Here is a 21,899-nt window from a genome sequence, read left to right on the forward strand (position 1 = left end):
ATTTTCCATATTAAACATAATAAAAATGTAAAAATACTTGAAGAATGGAGTATAACACTGTATCTGTTCATGTTACATGCTATTGCATCAGTTAATCGTTATACTTATTGGATAATAGGTGTCAGAGACCTCAATTATCTCACATTCTTAAAAAAAAAAAAGTATTAGTAATGTTGCATTTTAGAGTCTTTCATGGGTAAACAGCAATAAGCTCTTAATTGTGGTTTGAAACCTTGAGCGTATCAGCATCACTCACCAGTGGCAAGAGTTCATAGGTTCAATGAATTTCTGCTGTGTGCAGTTTCTCAGAGCAGCGAGTCATTTTCCACAGCTCAGTCAATGGAGCGTGTCAGTTTCGTCTCATTTCTCCAAACCCCCACCACACAGCGAACAGACCTCTCTGGTGTCACAGACCCTCCATGTATCCGTCTGTCTCTCTACTCCATGCAGTCTGAGGTTAGATACTCAAACTCACATACGGTGAGTTGTCGGTCAGTGACATGTAATAAAGCACCTGAATGACGGATGTACTGAAAAACTGACCTACCTCCTCAGGATGACCTAAATCAACATTCTGTTGTTGATTACTGACCCTCATGTCATTCCAAACTTGCATGGTTTTCTTCCTTCTGCAGGACACGCACGCACGCACACACACAAAGAAGAATGTTTCAGCTAAAGTCAATGGGACCCAAAACACAAACCTCAATTGAAGTCCAAAGTATGGGCCTGCCCCAATACCCACACTTGCATTCTTGGTCACTTGGTCAGTGTGTGTGCATGACAGGAAGTGCACAGGACTGTTCCAGGTCTGAAAAATGCCATTTCTCAGTGCTCTTAAAGGGATTGTTCGCCTAAAAATTAACATTCTGTCATCATTTACTTACCCTCAAGTTGTTCCAAACCCATATGAGTTTCTTTCTTCTGTTGAACACAAAAGAAGATATTTTGAAGAATGTTGGCATCCAAACAGTTGCTGGAAGCCATAGCATTTTTTTTCACACTACGGAAGTCAATGGTAATCCACATGACTCCAGTCCATCAATTAACATCTTGTGAAGTGAAAAGCTGCGTGTTTGTAATAAACAAATCCATCAAGATGTTTTTGTCTTCAAATCATTGCTTTTGGCTAAAATACGAATCGGCTATCCATAATATTGCTTTCTCCAGTTAAAAAGTCATCTTGTCTGAATCAGGAGAGAAATATGCACAGATCAAGCACCGTTTACAAGTCAAAACAGTTCTGAATAAATGTTGGTGTCTTTTCACTTCATTTATCTTTTTGCTTCACAAGACGTTAACTGATGGAGTCATGTGGATTACTTGTGGATTATTGTGATGTTTTTATCAGCTGTTTGGACTCTCATTCTGACGGCACCCATTCACTGCAGAGGATCCATTGGTGAGCAAGTGATGTAATGCTACATTTCTGAAAGAAACTCATCTACATCTTGGATGGCCTTTTTCCAAGATAGTTCACCTTTTTGGGTGAACGATTCCTTTAATGTCAAACCTCATTGGTTCTTGACCGCCACATGACCATATGTCATGATGTTCATGGTTTGTCATATCTGATGTAAATATCTCTTCAGGGAGAAAAAAAGTACTACCATTGCAAAAATGTTATGAAAATGTGAGTACATCATCATGCACAAAAAAACAAAAAAACATTCAGGATGTTCTGCCACCATTGATATAGCGACTAACCCACACCTGTACCACTAAACCCTATCCCCAACATTAAAACGATGCATATAGGCAGGTCATCCTGAGTGCTAGGGCATATTTTCAGCACACTCAGGCACACTTCAACACGCTGTAGTGTTCATCTGGTGTGGCTTTTCTAAACAAACATGTTAACAACCTGCCAACACATTACAGGCATCAAGCACATGACCTAAAGCTGAAGACAAACAACATTTCTTCCCATCTCACTCTTGTTTTCTGAATACGTGTAGCCGCAGAAAAGTGAATGATTCTTGATGATGGCTCTACGTGTGGAGCGCTGGTTAATTGATTGTTAACAGCCCACGTACTGTGAGCTATGACTGTTATATGAGGGAAGGTGACTCACATCGAGCCCTCGTGAGAGAGAGAAAGAGGTTTAGTGGAAGCAGGGAACAGGGCTGGGATGAGTCATCGCTGTTTCCTGCATCTATTTACAGTCACTCAAACTGCCTGCTGACAGACAATATGAAAAGAGACTGCTGTTACAAGATCACCCTTCTGAGTGTGGTTTTCTTTCATTCACATCATCAGTGAATGAAAAGGTGTCAATGATCTTTCAGAAATAAATAAATAATAATAATACACAAAACGTCAAGTGGATTGAGTATGCTGACATTTATTTATTGGGCTTGTTTAGAGAAGAGCATTAATATACATTAACGTAATGAGACAATGAGACTAGGCAATTACGGTGTTGTGTACAGTAAATCCCATTTAGACTTTCACACAACTGCAGCTCATGAAAGAGTAAAGAACAAAACTGCAGTGAGAACAAAACTATTACCTGATTTGTTATGCATAAGAGCAGAATATCTGATTAAAAAGATATCAGGGATCCAGAAATAGAGACAGTGAGAGTAGGTTTGTGCCAGATTGTGTTTATTATTATGACTGGCATTTCTACAGTGTTTGCAAGGCAGTGCTGTATTGATATTGCACAAACATTCTCTACAGGGTTTGCTCTAAACTAATAATGCTAAATTTTAAACCTCTTCCTGAATTAAGTCATCCTGAACAACTTAGCATCAGACTCCATTCAAACGTGTGTTTAGAACCTTCAGAAATTCTGAATTCCAATTGGGTTTTGTAATTGCATATTTGCATCCTGAATTGTAATTGGTCTTTTCTTTCTGAAATCATCTTTACACTTTAAAAGATGCATACTGGGCACAGAAGATGCTTTAAATATTGATCTTTTTATGACTTTTAATATATTATATTTCATATACAAACACTACCGTTCGAAAGTTTGGTAATATTTTTTAGAAGATTTTTATGCTCGCAAAGACGGCATTTATTTAATCAAATGTACAGTAAAAACAAATACTGTGAAATATTATTGCAATTTAAAATAAATGTTTTCTATTTTAATATATCTTCAATTGTAATTTATTCCTGTGATGCAAAGCTGAATTTTCAGCATCATTACTCCAGTCTTCAGTGTCACATGATCCTTCAGAAATTATTCTAATATGCTGATTTGCAGCTCAAAAAACATTTATTATTATTATCAATGTTGAAAACAGTTGTGCTGCTTCATATTTTCGTGGACACCGTGATACATTGATGAATAGAAAGCTAAGAATGTAAAATACTTCTGTCAGTTGAAATCATCCTTGCTAAATAAAAGTATTAATTTCTTTAAAAAAAAAAAAAACACTTACTGACCCCAAATAATTCAGAACTTTCTTTTGCTGCCTTTCAACCACTTGGTGGCTGTTCATTTGATCAATACTGTAATATACAAAAATACAAAACCTATTTTGACAATAATTATCCAAGTGCTGGACAACAGATGGCACAAGTACTTGTCCATTTAATTCTCTTAGCACATAATTATCAAACACAAATAAGACACTCCCAAATTTATCATTGAAATAAACAAGGAGCTTTTGTTGATCACATTGACAGCACCCTTGAACGGGCATTGTCACACACCTCTTTTACGAGCACTGCTGAACTTTATTGTCCGTAGCGAGAGGAGATAGTCCTCCGTCACTAGAGACCGGACTGGGAGGCTTCACTACAGGGTCTGCTGGGCTTCTCATTGCACTCGGGACTCTGGTTCCCCCCTTCCGTTCTCCTCTGGCGTCTTCCTGTTTTGTGGGAGCTGTGGAGAAGTTAGACATCAGAACCCCACCCAGAGCGAGAAGCCCCGTCCCGACCAGCACACATATGTGTAGCGAGCGATTGTGACGCACGGCCTGGCGGTCCACGAACAGCAGTTTGCCCTCACCAAAAGCCTCAATGCGAATGGGGATGGAATAGCCCACTGTCATGACCACCAGCCCCAATGACAGGAGCACGACACCAACGGCAAGTGTGACCTAAGAGTGATCAAGTTTGATTTAGTGTATAATCCTGCTGAAAAGACTCTTCCTTCTGCTTGATGCGATTGACAGTTGGTGATGTGAATCTGAAAGTGAACTGCTGCTGATTATGCATATTTTAGGCAATAAATATCTTCAGTGGTATTCATTTTAATAGCATAAGTGTTTTAAAAATGTACCAGGCTTCAAAACATCATAACACCTTCAGAACGGCCAGAGGGGGCAAAGTGGAATCAATCGAATTTGTTTTTGAACTCAAGCAAACATGCCAATCGTTAAAACAACATATAACTGAGGACTTTGGACCCTTGTTTTAACACAACAAAATTTCAATCTTAAAAATAAAGATTCTTCATTTGCATTGATGGTTCTGTGAAGAACCTTTAACATCCATGGAACCTTTCCATTCCACAAAAGATCCTTTATAGTGGAAAAAGGTTCTTCAGATGATTAAAATGTTCTTCACACCAAGAAAAATAAAATGGTTCTTTTAAGAACTGTTCACTGAAAGGTTCTTTTGGGAACCAAAAATGGTTCTTCTACGGCATCGCTGTGAAAACCGCTTTTTGGAACCTTTATTTTTAAGAGTGTATAGTAAAAAAAAGGTTCTTTAGATTCTTAAAATGTTCTTTACACTAAGAAAAAAAAAAAAGGTTCTTTTAAGAAACCAAAAAGGTTCTTCTATGTCAAGGGTATCCAAACCTGTTCCTGGAGGGCCACTGTCCTGCAGAGTTTAGCTCTAACCCTAAACACACCTGAACGGTTCCCTCTGATACCTTCCAGAAGCTTGAGCTCCACCGCAGCAGTGAACTCTGGCCCTGAAAGTCCTCCTGCTGCTCCCTCATTGAGGCTGTGCACTCCTCGTAGAAGTGGTGCAAATAAGAACGCACTACGAAAACATGACAGCCGGAGCTGACCGCGTGACCGGACCCACAAAACTCGGAGCAAGAGGCCATCTCTCAGACCTGTGATTACAATCACACATCATTACAGGAAACACACAAAACATCCATATCCAAACATATTGAAGAAAGCAGTTCTTCACCTTCTCAGCTTTTAATTGTCATAATTATGAGTTATACAACAGTTTACTGTATTTCTCAACGTAACCACAATTCATCGAAGCCTTAAAAAAAAAAATCTATTGATTTTTTTCAACCTTTTCACAGTCTTAGAACAAATAGAGGCTAATAGTGTATTTTTTTCACCACAGCCTTTGTCTCTGTTCTCTCTAGTCATGTAGCACCAAATTAATTTAATTTTATTGCATAGACAGACAACTTTGATTAAAAATCCATCTAGTCAATGGTGAACCTATCACTTTGTTTATTCATTTCCACACACAGATTTAATAATTGCAGTTTTTACTCTTTTTGAATGTCAGTAGTATCCATGCCTACTATAGTTGATGTTTTCTTCGAAGTGAAAAACCACCCACTGATAAATCGCACACTCTCAGAGACATAACACTCCACTACCTGTCATCCACACTCTCAAGAGCATCATACTATTAGTAATTAATACATTTATACACACTATAGTTTGCATGCAATATTCCATAGATTCGCTCAAAGTAATACCCAATGATACTATTTAACTGTACACTAAACTATATCCTAAACTATATATACACCCTTAGTTTTTGTTTAAAATGCAGTTTAAACAAAGATTTTATTTACTCTATAATTAAGTTTAATCAAGCCCTTCATATTCTGAATACTCAGGAGGCACTATAAATGCGTCATTAGCTAAAACTGAAGATCAGATTAATGAACACAGAGGCTTAAAAAGAGAATAATGCAAATTGGCATATCTTCCAATTCCAAAGAGAATCTGTTCATTAATCATTTGCAGATTAGTCGTTCATATGCAAGCCAGGGCACGAGTTTTTGGTGGTGGTGGTGGTGGTGGAAGAAAACAAAAACTACAAAGTTTTTACATATAAACATATATATACTTCAACAGCATTTTCACACGTTTCTGTAACTAAAAAAAAAAAAAAAAAAAAAGAAATGGAGTTGGACCGAGGAGGTAGCCATAGCAACAACAGTAGACCGCAGTCATTATCAGACAATTATATCAGCGAACATAAAATCGGTCATTATTTATCATAAAGTGGATTCACATATCACAAACCCTTAAGAAGTCTAAGCTGATTGTCTAATCGGTAAAACAACTTCAAAAGACCTCTGAGACTGAAATTTAGCCTACTAATTCCAAAAGTCCCTTAAAGCCCTTTACAGAAGTCCATGTTTTGCACACTAACTGGTCTGTGCGTTTAGGGAATCGAGGAATATCACATATGTCTACATTGCGCTTATTAGAGACATAACCATCTACAGTATGACAAAGTGTAGATGAGAATGACTCAACCCACCACTGCATGTTTATGACAATACTGTACTTCCGCAGCGAATATCAATCATACGACGTAATCTGCTTCCGTGAAATTCAAAACACTTTGGTTATTTTCTTATATATCTACACGACCAAACCCAATGTCTTTTAAGCACACGTTTATGCAAATAGAGCTGTACAGAATCGTTACATTTACTGCGATTAAATCAAGCGGATATGCTGAAATATTGGCGACAGCAATAAATATGTCAATAAACGCAAAGTCAATAAAGAGGATTTAACGAGTCTGCCTAATTATATATAAATCACAATGGCAACGGAACATTAAAATGCCACAGGCAAAGTATATTGCAGATACGTCGCTATTAAAACTCATTTAAATGACTTCCCTCATATTATACCCTATTCATTTTCATAGTCGGTTTTTAAGGCGCTTGCCAAGCAAAACGATGCATCTGTGCAAATGTATCTTATTGTTTTTAATATAAAATAGGTCAAATAAATTAGGCTACTATCGAATGTTGAGTAATCGATCCTTGTTGCTTGTTTTCGTGTCTTCATCAGCCAAAGTTTACGTTTGCAGGAGCACGCACAATGCGCATGCGCGGCTGATCTTCACAGCATTTACACATTGTATATGCTCTTAAATCATTATAAATCATGTCAAATGCGTTATTTTAATGTCCTGCAGATATTCGTTTTTTCCAAACTATAAAACCAGTTTAAAAGATCTGAACATTGCTTTTCATTTTCATTTTCATTTTCATAAAAAAAAAAAAAAAAAAAAAAAAAAAAATACTTTTAATGAAAAAACAGATGTCTTTATGGTATTGTTTTTCAACTCTGTTACGGACAAATTAGCCAATGTGTAGAAATAACAATAAATCATAACAGGAAAAATCCTTCTTGTTTCATTAGACAAACAGTCCTTACATTCCATCACTTGAAACTGAGATAGTATTTCACCTATGCATACCTTTAAAACTAAAAAAATACCTATGTCTTCACAGAACCGTCCACTTGGAGCAAATATTTTTCATCTGAAAATGTATTATATACAATATCCAGATAAAAAAAAGAAATGTTGTTGAAATATTATAAGGGTGCAAAAATAAATCAATAATGTTTATTAGGATTTTAAACAACAAATGTATTGTTTTTTGTGAAAATAGTTCATAAACAGAGTTGACCCTTTAAGTAACAGAATTGTAAAGTAACAGAATTGACAGAATTGTCCGATGGACTGTCAATTCTGTTACCGCATTGTCAGTATTGTTACTCTACCTTGGTAACAGAGTTTGACAGTAACAGAATAGACAATTTTCTTTATTTTTTGCCAAAAACTCCACTTGCTAGCATAAATGCTAAGAGCACATGGCACTAATGAAATCATGATTAAAAGACTTTTAAATAACACAAAGTGTGATCAATGAAAAAATCTGTTTTCCTTTTGATATTGTGGTAACAGATTTGACACTTTATAAAATAACTCTTGGTGTAAGAGTTATTTTATAAAGATTAAAATATTTTCTTAGAGAGAGCACATAGACTTTTCAGTGCTTCAGATCTTAACAGTGAGGGAAAGTGACATCATTTCCTGTATCTTACATAGTTGTGGGAGATAATTCCACTAATTTAAAGGCAAAGTATGGTATGGTAACAGAGTTGACGCAAGATTTACAGACATACATTTTTATAAGAAAAAAGTTATTTAAAAAAAAAAGAATGTTGGAGAATTAGGTAAATGACTCTTTAGGGCTTTTATAAATAAAATGAATGAAATATTACAAAAAGAAAAGTACAATAAAATATTTTGATTACGCAATGATACATGATGGAAAAAATGCACTGACTAATTCGGACAACAAGAAATCATGGTTTTCAGCTATTTAAGACACTTTTTGCAAAAAATATTATATTGTTATGCACTTTTTGCAAAAAAAATATTATATTGTTATGGCCTGTAACATCTTGTAATTCATAACAACGAGTAACACAGTATTAAAATAATTAAAAATATAACCATTTGAAAAAAGCAGAAAAAAATAATGACTTCAGACACCAAATGTACCTGCAATTATAGAATCACTCATATATATATATATATATATATATATATATATACCACAGACTTAATGGCATTTTTCTAAACTTTGAACTTAGTAAAACATAGATTTTTTCATGTAGTGTGGTGACTGTCTGTGCCATTTAATGTGTAATACAGGATGTGCCAATAAAACACATTCACAGTTATTTAAGCCTAAAGTTGTGAATAATTAAGAAAATATAATTGGTTTTTGCTCCCTGCCTTCAACTTGGAGAAACATATATAGAGATGTGATTAAACAATAATAATAATTAAAAAAAATCCTCAACATTTTAAATGCTCTCAGAGCATTTGTTAGCAATTTTTGCAACACCATAAGTCATGTTCAAGGTTGTGCATCTATTATGAGGCTCTGAATGATGGAAATTGCATTTTTGTAGAAATTCCACAAACTCTTCAAGTAGTTGTTTGCCTGCTCATTATGACTAACCTTGGGATATGTTTTGCGGTCAGGAATGCTTAGAAAAGTGCATGTCCTCACATGACAGGTTATGTTCATTTTAACACACACTCTTCCTTCTTCAGTCAATAAGTGTTATTTCCATGGTTACACAAGCAGTTACAAAGAGGCATTCAGTACACTCTCAGAAATAAAGGTACAAAAGCTGTCACTGGGGCGGTACCTTTTCAAAAGGTACATGTTTGTACCTAAAGGGTCCATTTTAGTACCTAAACCTAACCTTTGGTACATATTAATACTTAAAGTTTACCCATTAGAACCTAATAGGAACAGAAGTGTACCTTTTGAAAAGGTACCACCCCAGTGACAGCTTTTGTGCCTTTATTTCTGAGAGTGTACTTTAAAAAAGCTTACATCTTTCATGTCTATTTAAATGTTTCCTTTCAAATGTGACAAAATGTCACAAAGTATGAAAAAAAAAAAATGTCTTCGAACCAATCACAATCCATTTACCATTCACCAATCATTGCTTCTTGTTTGTCTTGTTGTACAAAGTACAGCTTTATGCAACAAACTGGAGAAAGGCAGAATCATGTCAGATTTTATATCGGAAAGATAATTAGAGCTGTCCATGGTGCTGAAGCTCCAAAATGACAGCTGTCTATATATTTCCGCTAATGCATTACGGTAAAGCAGATTTAAATATTGAAAATGAACACATATTCTGAGTTGTTACAGATGCACTGATGAAGAAAAACACGATGCAGTCATTGTGCAGTCTTTCTTCACCAACTGTCTCATACCTTTTTTTTTCTCCATACACATAGGACATGAATATTTAAAGTGCGGGGGCGAGGGCGGCAGTCCTAGAGCGCGCAGATAATGTGCTCATTATGTCGGTGAGGCGGCGAAGCATAAACGCTATCAATGGCAATGCCACCGTTTCCCTCTCACCCGTGATATACGATGCGCTTACACGGCTGGCGTCGTGTGGAGAAGCCAACGGAGTTCAAAAAGTCAAGAGACGCGTCTCCTGATGTAGCGGGACCCAGACAGTTTGCCCGCCTGCCAAAATGGAGATGTTACATCATCTTAATGGTCAAACAATGGGGCGTTGCGATGAATAATACATGTCATCTCAACCTAAGCCTAACCTATTTCATGAGGGCTGAGGTAAACCCCGCGTCCGAGTATGCAATAGTATGCAAAAGCAGTATGTCAAATGGGTGTCAGAATGCGAAGTGGTCATGATACAGTTAGTGCACAGTCCTGTGTGCAACCAGAGGAAATGTTGCTATTATATGAGGCAACTGAAGCTGAGAAACCATTAGATTTGAGAAGTTAAAAAATAAAAATGGTGGAGATAGCTCTTTTTTAGTGTAAGAAGTCAGGGGTTTTTAAACTGGGGTCTAGGGGGTTGCAAAATATTTTATAAAATGGATTTATTAAGGCTGTCAAAGTATTGAATGAATAGTTCACCCAAAAGTTTTCTGAAAATGTACTCTCCCTCAGGCCATCCAAGATGAGTTTGTTTCCTTAATCTGAAAGGAGTTGGAGAAATTTAGCATTGCATCACTTGCTCACTAATGGATCCTCTGCAGTGAATGGGTGCCGTCAGAATGAGAGTCCAAACAGCTGATAAAAATATCACAATAATCCACAAGCAAGCCACACGACTCCAGTCCATCAGTTAACGTCTTGTGAAGCGAATAGCTGCATGATTGTAAGAAACAAATCCATCATTAAGGCATTGTAACCTTAAAAGTCCAAAATCGATTATAACGCTTTCTCCAGTGAAAAAGTCCATCCCCTGTTGTCCTCTCACATCAAAATCCACTAACATATTAATTTAGAATGTTTTTCAACTGTTTTTGCTTGTAAACAGTGCTTGATCTGTTCATATTTCTCTCCTGATTCAGATTAAATGACCTTTTCACTGGAGAAAGCAATATTATAGCAGCATAAATGGCTGCCCACTGCTCCGGGTGTGTGTTCACGGTATGTGTGTGTTCACTGCTGTGTGTGTGCACTTTGGATGGGATAAATGCAGAGCACTAATTCCAAGTATGGGTCACCATACTTGGCCACATGTCACGTCACTTTGTCACTTTTTAGCCGGAAACAACTGTCTGAAGTTAAAAACTTCTTAATGATGGATATGTTTATTGCAAACACACCACTTTTCACTTCACAAGACGTTAATTGATGGACTGGTGTGGAGTGGATTACTTGTAGATTATTGTGATTTATCAGCTGTTTGGACTCTCATTCTGACGGCACCCATTCACTGCAGAGGATCCACTGGTGAGCAAATGATGTAATGCTACATTTCTCCAAATCTTTTCTGATGAAGAAACAAACTCATCTACATCTTTGATGAACTGAGGGTGAGTACATTTTCAGCAAATTTTCATTTCTGGGTGAACTATTCCTTTAACCTTCAATATTAATGGAATATGTGTAGTGTGCTCTTTTTTAACACATTTGCAAACTTGACATTATTGCAACTTCATTCTGCTTTCTAAAGGCTGGTTGGAAACCAAGAGATAAATTGTGATTTTTATTATAATTAATAGTAAATAGTGAAATAGTGAATATGAATAGTTTGCATTTGTGTCGCGTATCTTACTACAGAGTTTCGCCTCGCAACTGTGGTGTTTCTCTTGCTCACTGTGGCGCTTTAGAACAGTATTTATTATGTAAATCGGCATGCAAATAAATTAAATTTTTTTTCTTCAGGGTTACATCTAACATTACTGTAATAGTGGACTGAAAAAAAAAACCGGTGTTAACTTAATACAAAGTAATAGTTTAATCATTTCTTTAGGCTTTTATATAATGACAATAAAAAAGTAAATTACTTTATTCTGGATACATTTTGTCTTTATAATACCACAATTTTTATCACGGTATGAAGAAATCTTTAGTCAGTACATGCAAAAATCTGCCTTAAAAAAAAAAAAAAAAAAAGAACATATGGGTAAAAGGTAATCACCTGAACGCTAGATGGCGCTGTCATCCCAGACAGATCATGACAGAGCAGCTCTCTGCTTTGTTTTGTCCATGAGACACACGTAGTCCTCTAGAAGTGCCGGGTGGTGCAGCGTTACATTTTGCAGACACGTTTCCTCTGGAATGTACAGTATGTGAACAAATGTTGTTTGTCATATTTTTTGTTACTATATCACAAACATTCCTATTACTTTTACTATTTTATCTCCTAAAAACATTCTTCTTAGACAGGATTTGACTACCAGTCAAATGCTTGCAGTGCCACATTAACAGTCCAGAGGCGTAAAACCCATCACTAATAAAGGGCACATTTATAGGTTTCATTCCACAGAGGTAAACATGTCATACATGCCTATGAATCCAGTGTTGGCACGGCGGACGGCTCGCATCCTCTGCTCAGCCCTGCCCGCACCCCCTGCCATCTGTCCCAGTGTCCTACACACGCAGCTCGCTCTGCACACAGCCCCAGGGCAGGAGCGGGGAGTGCGGCGGCACAGCAGCCCCGACATCTGCTGCTTCCGTGGGCTGCACGGATGCGGAGGCCCCCTGGGTCCCAGGGAACAGCAGCAGAGGCCAGGCAGCCACACCATCCAGCAGGGTACTATTGTCTCTCCGCCACATCATGGTGGCATCTGAGAGCATGACCCGTGTCAGCAATCGCCGCTCACGCTCCTCTGGGTGAAGGGTGGAAGGCGTTTTGTGCCATTTGCCTTGGTCGTTAGGCTGTAAGGTCAATTTGACCAGAATTAATATTAAAATGTTTTGGAATGTTAAGCGTGACAGTTGGCATACAGATTCATTGTGCGTGTTGGGGCTTAAAAGACATTTGCAGTAATATCGATTTGACTGCACTAGCGAAACTTGAACTGAACAACACAATTGTCTTATGTAGAGCTGCTTTATAGCTGAATCGAAGTTCCGAAGAACTAAATTACAATGAAGTTATTAAGCTGAATTGAACTGTTGACTGTACTGATGAATTTGCATCATCGACACTGCTATTAAACTGAATTGAATCAATATTGAAGTGACTTGAGTTGAATATCTACACTGTTGGCTTCTGTAGAGCTGCTTATAGCTGAATTGAACTTGATTCATAATTGATCATTTTACACAGTTATTGAACTGTGTGCTTGAATCAGCACTGACCTGACTGGAGCTAAATAATGATTCTATTGCTTTCTGTAGGGCTGCTTTTCAAATTGATGAATGTTGCAGCATCGACACTGCTATTAAACTGAATTGAATCAATATTGAAGTGACTTGAGCTGAATAACAACACTATTGCCTTCTGTACAGCTGAACTGAACTTGATTCATAATTCATGAGCTTTACAGTTATTTAAATGAACTGAATCAACAGTGAACTAATGTGAGTTGAATAATGCCATAATAATGACACTGTGTTATTCAGCTCAAGTTTGTATATCGATTCTGTTTATTACTATGAAGCTGCTTTAAAACAATCTGTTTTAAATCTGTCCTATAATTGTCCTCCAAACTCATAAGACGTATAAACTCTAGTCACTTTATTTTCCCTGGCTGTCTAAATAAAATAATACTTAAAACTATAGGCTAATATGTGTGTATTGGTGGCTATAAATTTATTGAAGTAATTTCTTACTGCTGCATCAAAAAAAAAAAGGTTTAATGGCATAAAGATGCTGTCAGTTTGAGGGTTCAGTAAGGTAGTCTTTAAATGTAATCTAATGTAACATTAACCTAATATAGTCTACACATAAATAATGATAAAGCAGTCATATGTTTTGTCCTGTGGGTGTCAACCATTAACAAGCCCAAATATTCTGGAAATAAGCGCAAAAAAACGCAACCTGCAACTGCCCAGATCCATAAGCGACAAGCCCAACATTGCTTATAATAACACTGGCTGCATCATATGAGCTCCTGATTTTTTTTGCCATTTATTTTCACAACCCAACACTTGTAATTTTTCATTATGCCTAAAGATGTCTTGCGGGAATTGCTATTCTTTTGTGGTATCTACAAGAAGTGCTTAAAAAGATGCAGCATTGTGAAAGAATACCCGTTTGTGATGAGCCTACCTATGAATAATGAATATTAGAAGTACTTTGATACTCTAACACTGTAAAAGGAAAAGAATCAAACTCTCAAGGTCTTGTTTTTCTTCCTCGACACTGTGCTGGAAGCCAGGGCATCACTCTCTCTCTTTCCTTTCCTCCCTGTGTCTCCCTTTTTCATTTTCCTCCCTGAGAAGCAGGGAGCACGGCATAGCATCCTCTTTTATCTCAGGAGCAATCAATAATATATGGGACTCCCGGGCTTTCTATGGAGAGGAGCTCCAGCGTTGCTGCCGCCCTGCCGTACCACTCGGCACTGACAGCCCCGCTCAGCACCCCGTCTGCCAGCCCAGGCCCGGGCCTCCAATTAAACACAGTACTTAGAGAATCCGGCAGCTCGTGTACAAGTGGAGCGCACCTTGGAGAAGCCCCCTCCTTCTCTCCCCACAACCTCTGGAGACCCCCTAACCTACTCGCCCACACCGTATTGATCTTCACGCAGATGTAAAAGACTATTGAGGTCATCATTCATTTTTTATCATTCCCAAGAAAAATGTCAAAACGTGTGGCAAAAAACAACAACTTTGTGTCAGATGTAATGGGCTCGGCTGCAACAGCGTGAGATGCTGGGATGCCAAGGCCTTTTGTCAAACCGGGTGAAAACTTCGAACGCAGCGAAATCCAGCTCGGTTCTTGACCCTGTAAATCTACATTAAGGGTCATTAAGCTCAGAAATGCCTTTCTACAACAGTCTGGCTTACAACAAAGATGCATTCACATGAGGTGAACGTTGGCCATTGTGCAGATGTGCTATTGATGAGTGAGCTCAAGCAGATGTGGACTTCGGCAGCTCTCCGTTGAGGCCCGGGCCATGTTGTGGTCACCGCTGAGAGCCGGTAATGACAAACACTGACGCTGCCGAATGCATCAGCCTGTAATAAAACATTCAGAGGGTCCCACTGCGCTGCAGGCCCACTGACCAGGGCTAATTGGACGTGCTTATTCAAAGCATTTTCACACCAATAAATATTTAAATGCGCTTAAACTTCTACCTGATGTGGTCTGCATAACCAATGCACTGATAAATAAATGCACTGACTTTTTCCAGTAAAAATATACAAACATCCATACAGCTGTCACACTACTGTGTTGATAAACACACATGAACACAATGATGAAGACAGGCAGTCTTTAATAAATCTACAGAAGGTAAATCCAAACAGAGGGAAGGCTTGCAACACACGTAACATCGACGAGACCCGACAAAAACAGAAAGAGAAAGAGAGGAACTTGAATACACAAGCAGACTAATGACACACACCCGAACGGAATGACACATTTTATTCAAAGAACGGAAATATTGCAAAAGAAAAAAAAAACAAAGGCCAAACTGAATGATATTGTGACAACAAGATAAATTTGCTAAATATATTAAACCAAAATGTTTTTTTTTCGGTAACACTTTATTTTAACGTGTCCTTGTTACACATTACATGTACTTACTATTATAATAACAATTAATTATACATAATTACATGCAAGTAACCCTAAGCCACACCCAAATCCTAACCCTAACCATATAGTAAGTACATGTAGTTAGTTAATATTACTCAGTACTTATATGTATAATTACACTGTAACAAGGACACCTTAAAATAAAGTGTAACCGTTTTTTTCTTATTTTCAGCATATATGAAGAAAAAACAGACAAGAAAAAAGTTTTAGTGGCACGTAAAAAATAAATACAAAAATCTCTCGTGAGAATAAAGTCATGTTTTGAGAAAAACCTCATAATAGGCCTTAAATAACATAAGTACCTTTAATTATCTGATTATTTATAAAACATTATGCCTTTATTCCCCCAAATCATCATTTTTTATTTTAACATTGCACTAAAACACATTCATACTTATGCAGTCTTGCTGTTCAAGTGAACTTATTTGGTAAGAGTGTTTATAAATGTTTATTGAAAAAAGAAAGAAGAAAAAAAAAAAGACTGCAGTGTTCATGGATAGGGTTGCTGCTCCAAGGGTTAACATGCCTCACAAAGACCTTTAGTGGAAAGAATATCATTCGCACTCCCCCTGCCATGATTCTTCAGGGATGTCTTACCTACATGTTTCTGACACTGACCCTCCCTGTGATGACCACGTCCTCCTCATCTGGAGGATACACTACATCTCAGTGTTGGCAGAATGATGACAGCGTGTCTAATCTAACTCAGCGTGGATGCAAGCAAGACGGGCCTTATCCAGCACACAGGTCTTGAGTTTCCAGCCTCTGTGGGAACGATGTGATAAAGTGGCATGATATTCCCTCCAGGAGACGCCACCAGTGGAAAAAAGAGCACCGAGGTCTGTGTCAACATTGGCCATTAGCGTCCCACAAATCAGCTGGGTTAACGGGGGGAAATAGCTTTCAGACTCTCCCCTCTGGAGTAGCGACAGAGAAAGGGCCCCGATAGTCCTGCACAGCTAGCCATTCATAGACCCCCAATTTATGGGCGACCCCAGAACAGGGCATCTTTGTGTGAAGGCCTTCACTGTACCGAATGCAGCTGCATATATTATGCTTTTATTGGGCATCTTGCCCGTTCCTCTCTATAACCTCAGCTAAACTTTTTCCATTTTTGGAGAGTGTGTAACGGTCTGACTTTCTCCTCCTCACTGTAAAAAATTATATGATCAATAAGTCATGGCAACATACGTAAAAAAAAAAAAAAAACAGGACAGAAACAGGACAAAAAATAACCTATTACTTCTAAATTATGATGTTTTTTATGCAAAAATCTTGATAACATTATAAGTGAACCTCAGAGTACAGTACAAAAAAACAGGCGGTTCATGACCCCTTTAACACATAAAAATAATATATATTTATCAATTTTAAACAATTTTTAAAAAATTATAAGAGGTTTGATTTTTTAAGTTTATTATAACTGAAAAAAGAGTTGAAAGGAATTGTTCAGCCAATTTGATTATACTTAAAATAAAATTATAATATTATGCGATTGTTTTAGTATAGGCAAATTAAACATTTTTAGGTTTTAGAAAAATGTCCCCTTTGATATTACTTATGACTTTATTTTCATAATATTACATCTTTAGTCTCATAATGATTTTATTCTTGTAAAACATGGTATGATCAATAAATTATGGCAATATATGTTTTTTTCCCCATTACTTTAACACATCAACATAATTTCAAATTAATTTTTTTTAAGTTAAATGAGATTCAAATATATTTTTTTACAAGTTTAATATAACTGAAAAAAGTTGAAAGTTGGAGTTGAAATGACTTGCACAGCAAATTTGATTATATAAAATCATAATATTATGACATTATAATACAATTATTATAATACATTTGTTTGCTGTTTAATTTACCAAAATAATTTGATCAATTTTAAATTCAACTTGATTTTTTAAGTCAGTTTAATGTAACTGAAAAAAGTTTGAGTTTAAATTACTTCTGCAGCCAAATTGATAAATATATGAAAACAAATTTATTGATAAAATTATTATAAAAGTTGTTTGATTTTAAATAATTCAAATTAATTAATAATTTAAATAATTCAAAATAATTTAAACAATTTGAAATTCAATTTTCAAGTTATACAAGATTCAACTTGATTTTTCAAATTCAGTTTAATATAACCTAAAGAAGTTGAAAACATGAAAGTTGGAGTTGAAATGACTTGTACAGCCAGTTTTTAAGTTGAAGTAGATTTTTTTTTCAGTTCTTGGCCTTTACTCCAACATCTTTCTTGGCAAGTCATCAGTGGAAATGAAACATCATGAGCTATATGTTCATGTACATAACTGCCATGGTGACTCATTAAATGTCAGAGTTCCACATATTGGCTTCTTTTTATATCAATCCATATTTCCTGTTGAAAGATGGTCATTTGAGTTAATTATCTTGCTCCGTTTCCATACATAGAGGCTGAAATGTAGTGATAAGAAGCAGAGTTCTGTGCTTCCGTAATGAGCTTTACTATGAGTAATGGATGTAGGCTACAGCACTGGATAATGTCAATGACAAGACTCCAGCACTCTCCTAATTACCTGCACATCCATGCCTAGCCTAACGTGGGTCCATCTCCCCACTGAGTTGAAGGATCTTTCAGCCCTCATAAAGGATCCTGACAAACCGGGGTGCGAATCAGCACCCGAGTGGATGATTCTGCTGGTCATCAGCGTTAGGTTGACCTTTTTGCTTAGCTAACGCCGTCCCTGAGCTGTGCGGTTTCCAGAAACTTGTCATACGTGGGGAGAACAAAAAATGTGATGCACAAATGAAACATTACATTAAATACAGCGGAGGCATCACTCACGGCGGTGTGAATCCACTGCACTTCCTGCACCTTTCTGTATGTAATGAGGAGGCTTTGGGTCTTAATGAAATTTAGCATTGCTCTCGCTGGAATTAAAACAGCTGCTGCAATCTGCAGAGATGGAGTTGGGCTGACAACACCTCCATTGGCGCTAATTAGACCAGCCAAGGAGAGGAAACTCACAGAGCATATATTAGGAAGGACCATTTTGCCAAAAAAAGTTCAATATTTCCATACTGGCAGTGCAAAACAATTAGCGACATTCAGCATGAAATTTAACATAAGGCGGGCAAAGCTTGGTGAAGAATTTCTTCACGTTTAGTTGGAGCTCCTGAAGCTGCTTGCTAATGCAGAACGAGGATTATACATCCTTTTGTTAATAAAAATGATGCTTGGATTTTAAAGTGTCGTGCGCAAGATGTGGAACATGTCTGGGCAAAGTTCCCACTCCTTTCTTCACTGTTTCTCCCATTATCACTATTGTTTCCTAATGAACAAAAGAAAAAAGAAATGGAAGAGAGAGGGAAAGAGAGGGAGAAAGACGCAGAGTGTTTGGATCTCAGTGTCTTTCAGAAAAGAAAGATTCAAGCTGAGCGCTGGCAAACAGAGACGCTCATCTCACAGGACATATACAGTGACTGCAGTGTTTAGAAGTTTTACTCTCAGTCCTTTGTGGTGTTGGTGCAGTTTTGCCAAGAGAACAAAACAATAACAGTATTTTTTTTATTATTTTTTATTTTTTTGCATTTACAGAAGTTATACATTGAAGTATTTTTCTCTTGCTTGTCCCATGTGTCAGGCTGCATCAAACTCAATCATTTTGTGGTTATGGTAAAAACAAGAGGAGACACAAAAAGTGAATACATACACTACTGTTGAAAAGTTTGGGGTCAGTAAGATTTTGTATTGTTTTGAAAGTTATTATTCCCACCAAGGCTGCATTTATTTGATTTAAAAAAAAAAAAAGTTTGTGCTGCTTAATATTTTTGTGGAAACCGAGATCCTTTTTTTTCAGGATTCTTTGATGGCTAGAAAGCATTTAGAATAGCATTTATTTGAAATATAAATCCCTGCAGAATAAAAGCATTAATTTCTTTCAAATAAAATCTTACCAACCCCAGACATTTGAATGGTAGTGTACATTCATTTGTACAGTATGTGTTTGTATTCATGTTTTCATCTAATTCAAATTATTTCTTGATCTATATTTTGAAACTTGTACTTCTTTAAAGGCAAAGACTGTATTCTGGGCTGTCTATCAACAACATTGCAAGTAATATGCAGAGGAATATTTTTAAATTTTTATGCATCTATTGGTTTGTGGTATACCCATGGTTTCCTGTGATCACCATCTCAGAGGGGATCTGACTAACAACACTAAGATCACTGAGAGTAAGAAGAAAATCCAACAACAAGTATATCATGTTAAAAAATGAAAAGAGTTTGCCTGTGCAAGTAAGGAGCATATATTTGCTAGATTTTTTTTAATGTACTTACATACATGGTGCAAAATGCCCAAGGAGGCATTTCGATATGAGCCTGACAACAATAAATATAACTCATTATTGTAAGGTTTGGGTAATTCATTCATTCATTCATTCATGCATTCATTATTCATTCATTCATTCATTCATCCATTCACCCATTCATTCATTTATAATTAAATGTAATTTAATTCCCCCAACAAAAATGAAATTAAAATGTTCAGTAGTGTGGCTTTAATAGAACAGTTCACTGTGGATGATTTGAGGTCAAACAAACAAAAAAAATAAAATAAATAAAAACCCTTACCTTTCATAAAAATAGTCCACTGATATGTGTGCTGAAACTATAGCTGCTCTATACCATAGCTTTTTTATCTATACCTCCAGGATTTTCATGACATCATTGACACCAAACACCATTGGTTCTTTGGTGTCATGTGACCAGTCATGACGTGCTATGTTTGAAAAATGTGAGATTTTGAACTATTTGGAACTTTGAAAACCATCCACAGTCCAAGTATGGAAAACAGAAGCTTGGACATCCTTCCTAATAGCTCCTTTTGGAAAAACAAAATCAAGTTTGGAACGACATGAAGGTAAACAATGACAGGATCTTCTTTCTGCTTGAACTATACCTTGAATGTGTTGTAAAACACGACGTGCATTTCCACCTAACATCATCTTGGTGTTAAGCTAATAAAAACTAACAGTGATCCAAACATATCCTGCAAATGTGAGCATTCCCGCGTCTGATTGTCTTATTTATACGAGATTGATATTAATGCTTGACTGCTCTATCACAACAACGTCTAAGGCAGAAATTCACTTAGAATAATAAAATCCAGGGGTAACTGGTTACAAACTTGGCAGCATGTGCTGGCTTATGTTGACTCCCTGTGCTGAGGTGGCAGTGATTCAGATGTAATGGGTCCTGTGTTTATTTAAATGGTTTTTCCATCATGGGCTATAAAGTGAAGGAGCAGGACACTGCTGCAGTAAACAGGCTTGCGACTGCACTGATTTATAGCCCATTAGGAGCAGAGAGGCACTTTACTGCTCTAAGCTAATCTGAGCTCCACTGGCACTTCTGCTCAGTGTGCAAAACCGTGTGTGTGTGTGCGCGCACATGTGCATATACATGTGTAAACGCTCAAATGGTTAACATTACACCAGACTGAGGTAATGGCCTACCTTTTGCCATGTGCGCTTGTCGCATGTAAACGCTCGCACAGAGGCCGAGATGTTATTGTCCTAAACCTCCTTGAGCAAACAAATATGCCAACCCAGGCACTGCAACTGAGTGCCGAGGCAACAGGCCGTCCAGCAGAAAGGATATCACATCCCATTAGCTTTTTAAAGGTAATTTTATTAGTCCAAACAATGTCATTCTATTCTAGTTTATCACTTTTCCCAGCAGAAATAAAACTTGGGGTCATCTGAGGCAGCTTCTGAGAAAAACACCTTGGGAACGGCTTCCTTCCTAACTGTGAGGTACCCACAACACTTAACATTAGTCCTCGGTTCTTCAGTGACCGCTTGACATCACTCTAATTACATCCACACACATGCTATGCAAACAAAAGTCACCCATCAAACCCTCCCACCGCACATCTGACCCACCACTGTCATTTTAAAGGTTTTTAAACCAGCGATGATCCATTTCTTTATACATAAGCTCTGCTTTTAAGCTGTTTAAGGGGCGGTGGTAAGCCTTGGGGAGCGTGGTCAAGCCTCCCACCACCTCCTTTCCCTTGGGAGGGTGATTAACATTTCCATCTAGAAAGCACATCCATCCAGATAACCTTTTCATACAGGATCAACATGATTGTAAAGTGTCCATAAGTCATGCCACTTATCATAGGTTTAAAAGAGCAGCATTGTCATCAGAGAGGCCTATCATAATCGCTCTGGACTAAATAATTCATCATGGGTCACGCTGGGGTTAAGTGGAAATCACCCAGAGGGTAAGAGGTTCCATGGCTCACGTAATGTGTGCATTGTGTACATGACATAAGCATCTATTCATACATTAAAGTGCTTTGCCAGTTGTTATATTTTTTACCTGGGCATGAGATATGGCTATATGCTTTGGTACACAAGCTGTGG

The 21,899-nt window shown here is 37.2% G+C and overlaps 1 protein-coding gene across 1 annotated transcript; it reads right to left on the reverse strand.

Annotated features, from left to right (window-relative positions):
- Positions 1-3,671: 3,671 nt before the first annotated feature.
- LOC107711299 (neurensin-1-like) lies at positions 3,672-5,014 on the reverse strand. The gene is made up of 2 exons (XM_016516270.1): positions 4,835-5,014; positions 3,672-4,055 (listed from the first exon to the last, which is right to left on the reverse strand). Exons 1-2 carry the CDS (start codon positions 5,012-5,014, stop codon positions 3,672-3,674), a joined length of 564 nt encoding a protein of 187 aa, XP_016371756.1.
- Positions 5,015-21,899: the final 16,885 nt, after the last annotated feature.

Source organism: Sinocyclocheilus rhinocerous, unplaced genomic scaffold (assembly GCF_001515625.1).
Source record: "Sinocyclocheilus rhinocerous isolate Xijiao unplaced genomic scaffold, SAMN03320098_v1.1 scaffold86, whole genome shotgun sequence".
NCBI classification, from domain to species: Eukaryota; Metazoa; Chordata; class Actinopteri; order Cypriniformes; family Cyprinidae; genus Sinocyclocheilus; species Sinocyclocheilus rhinocerous.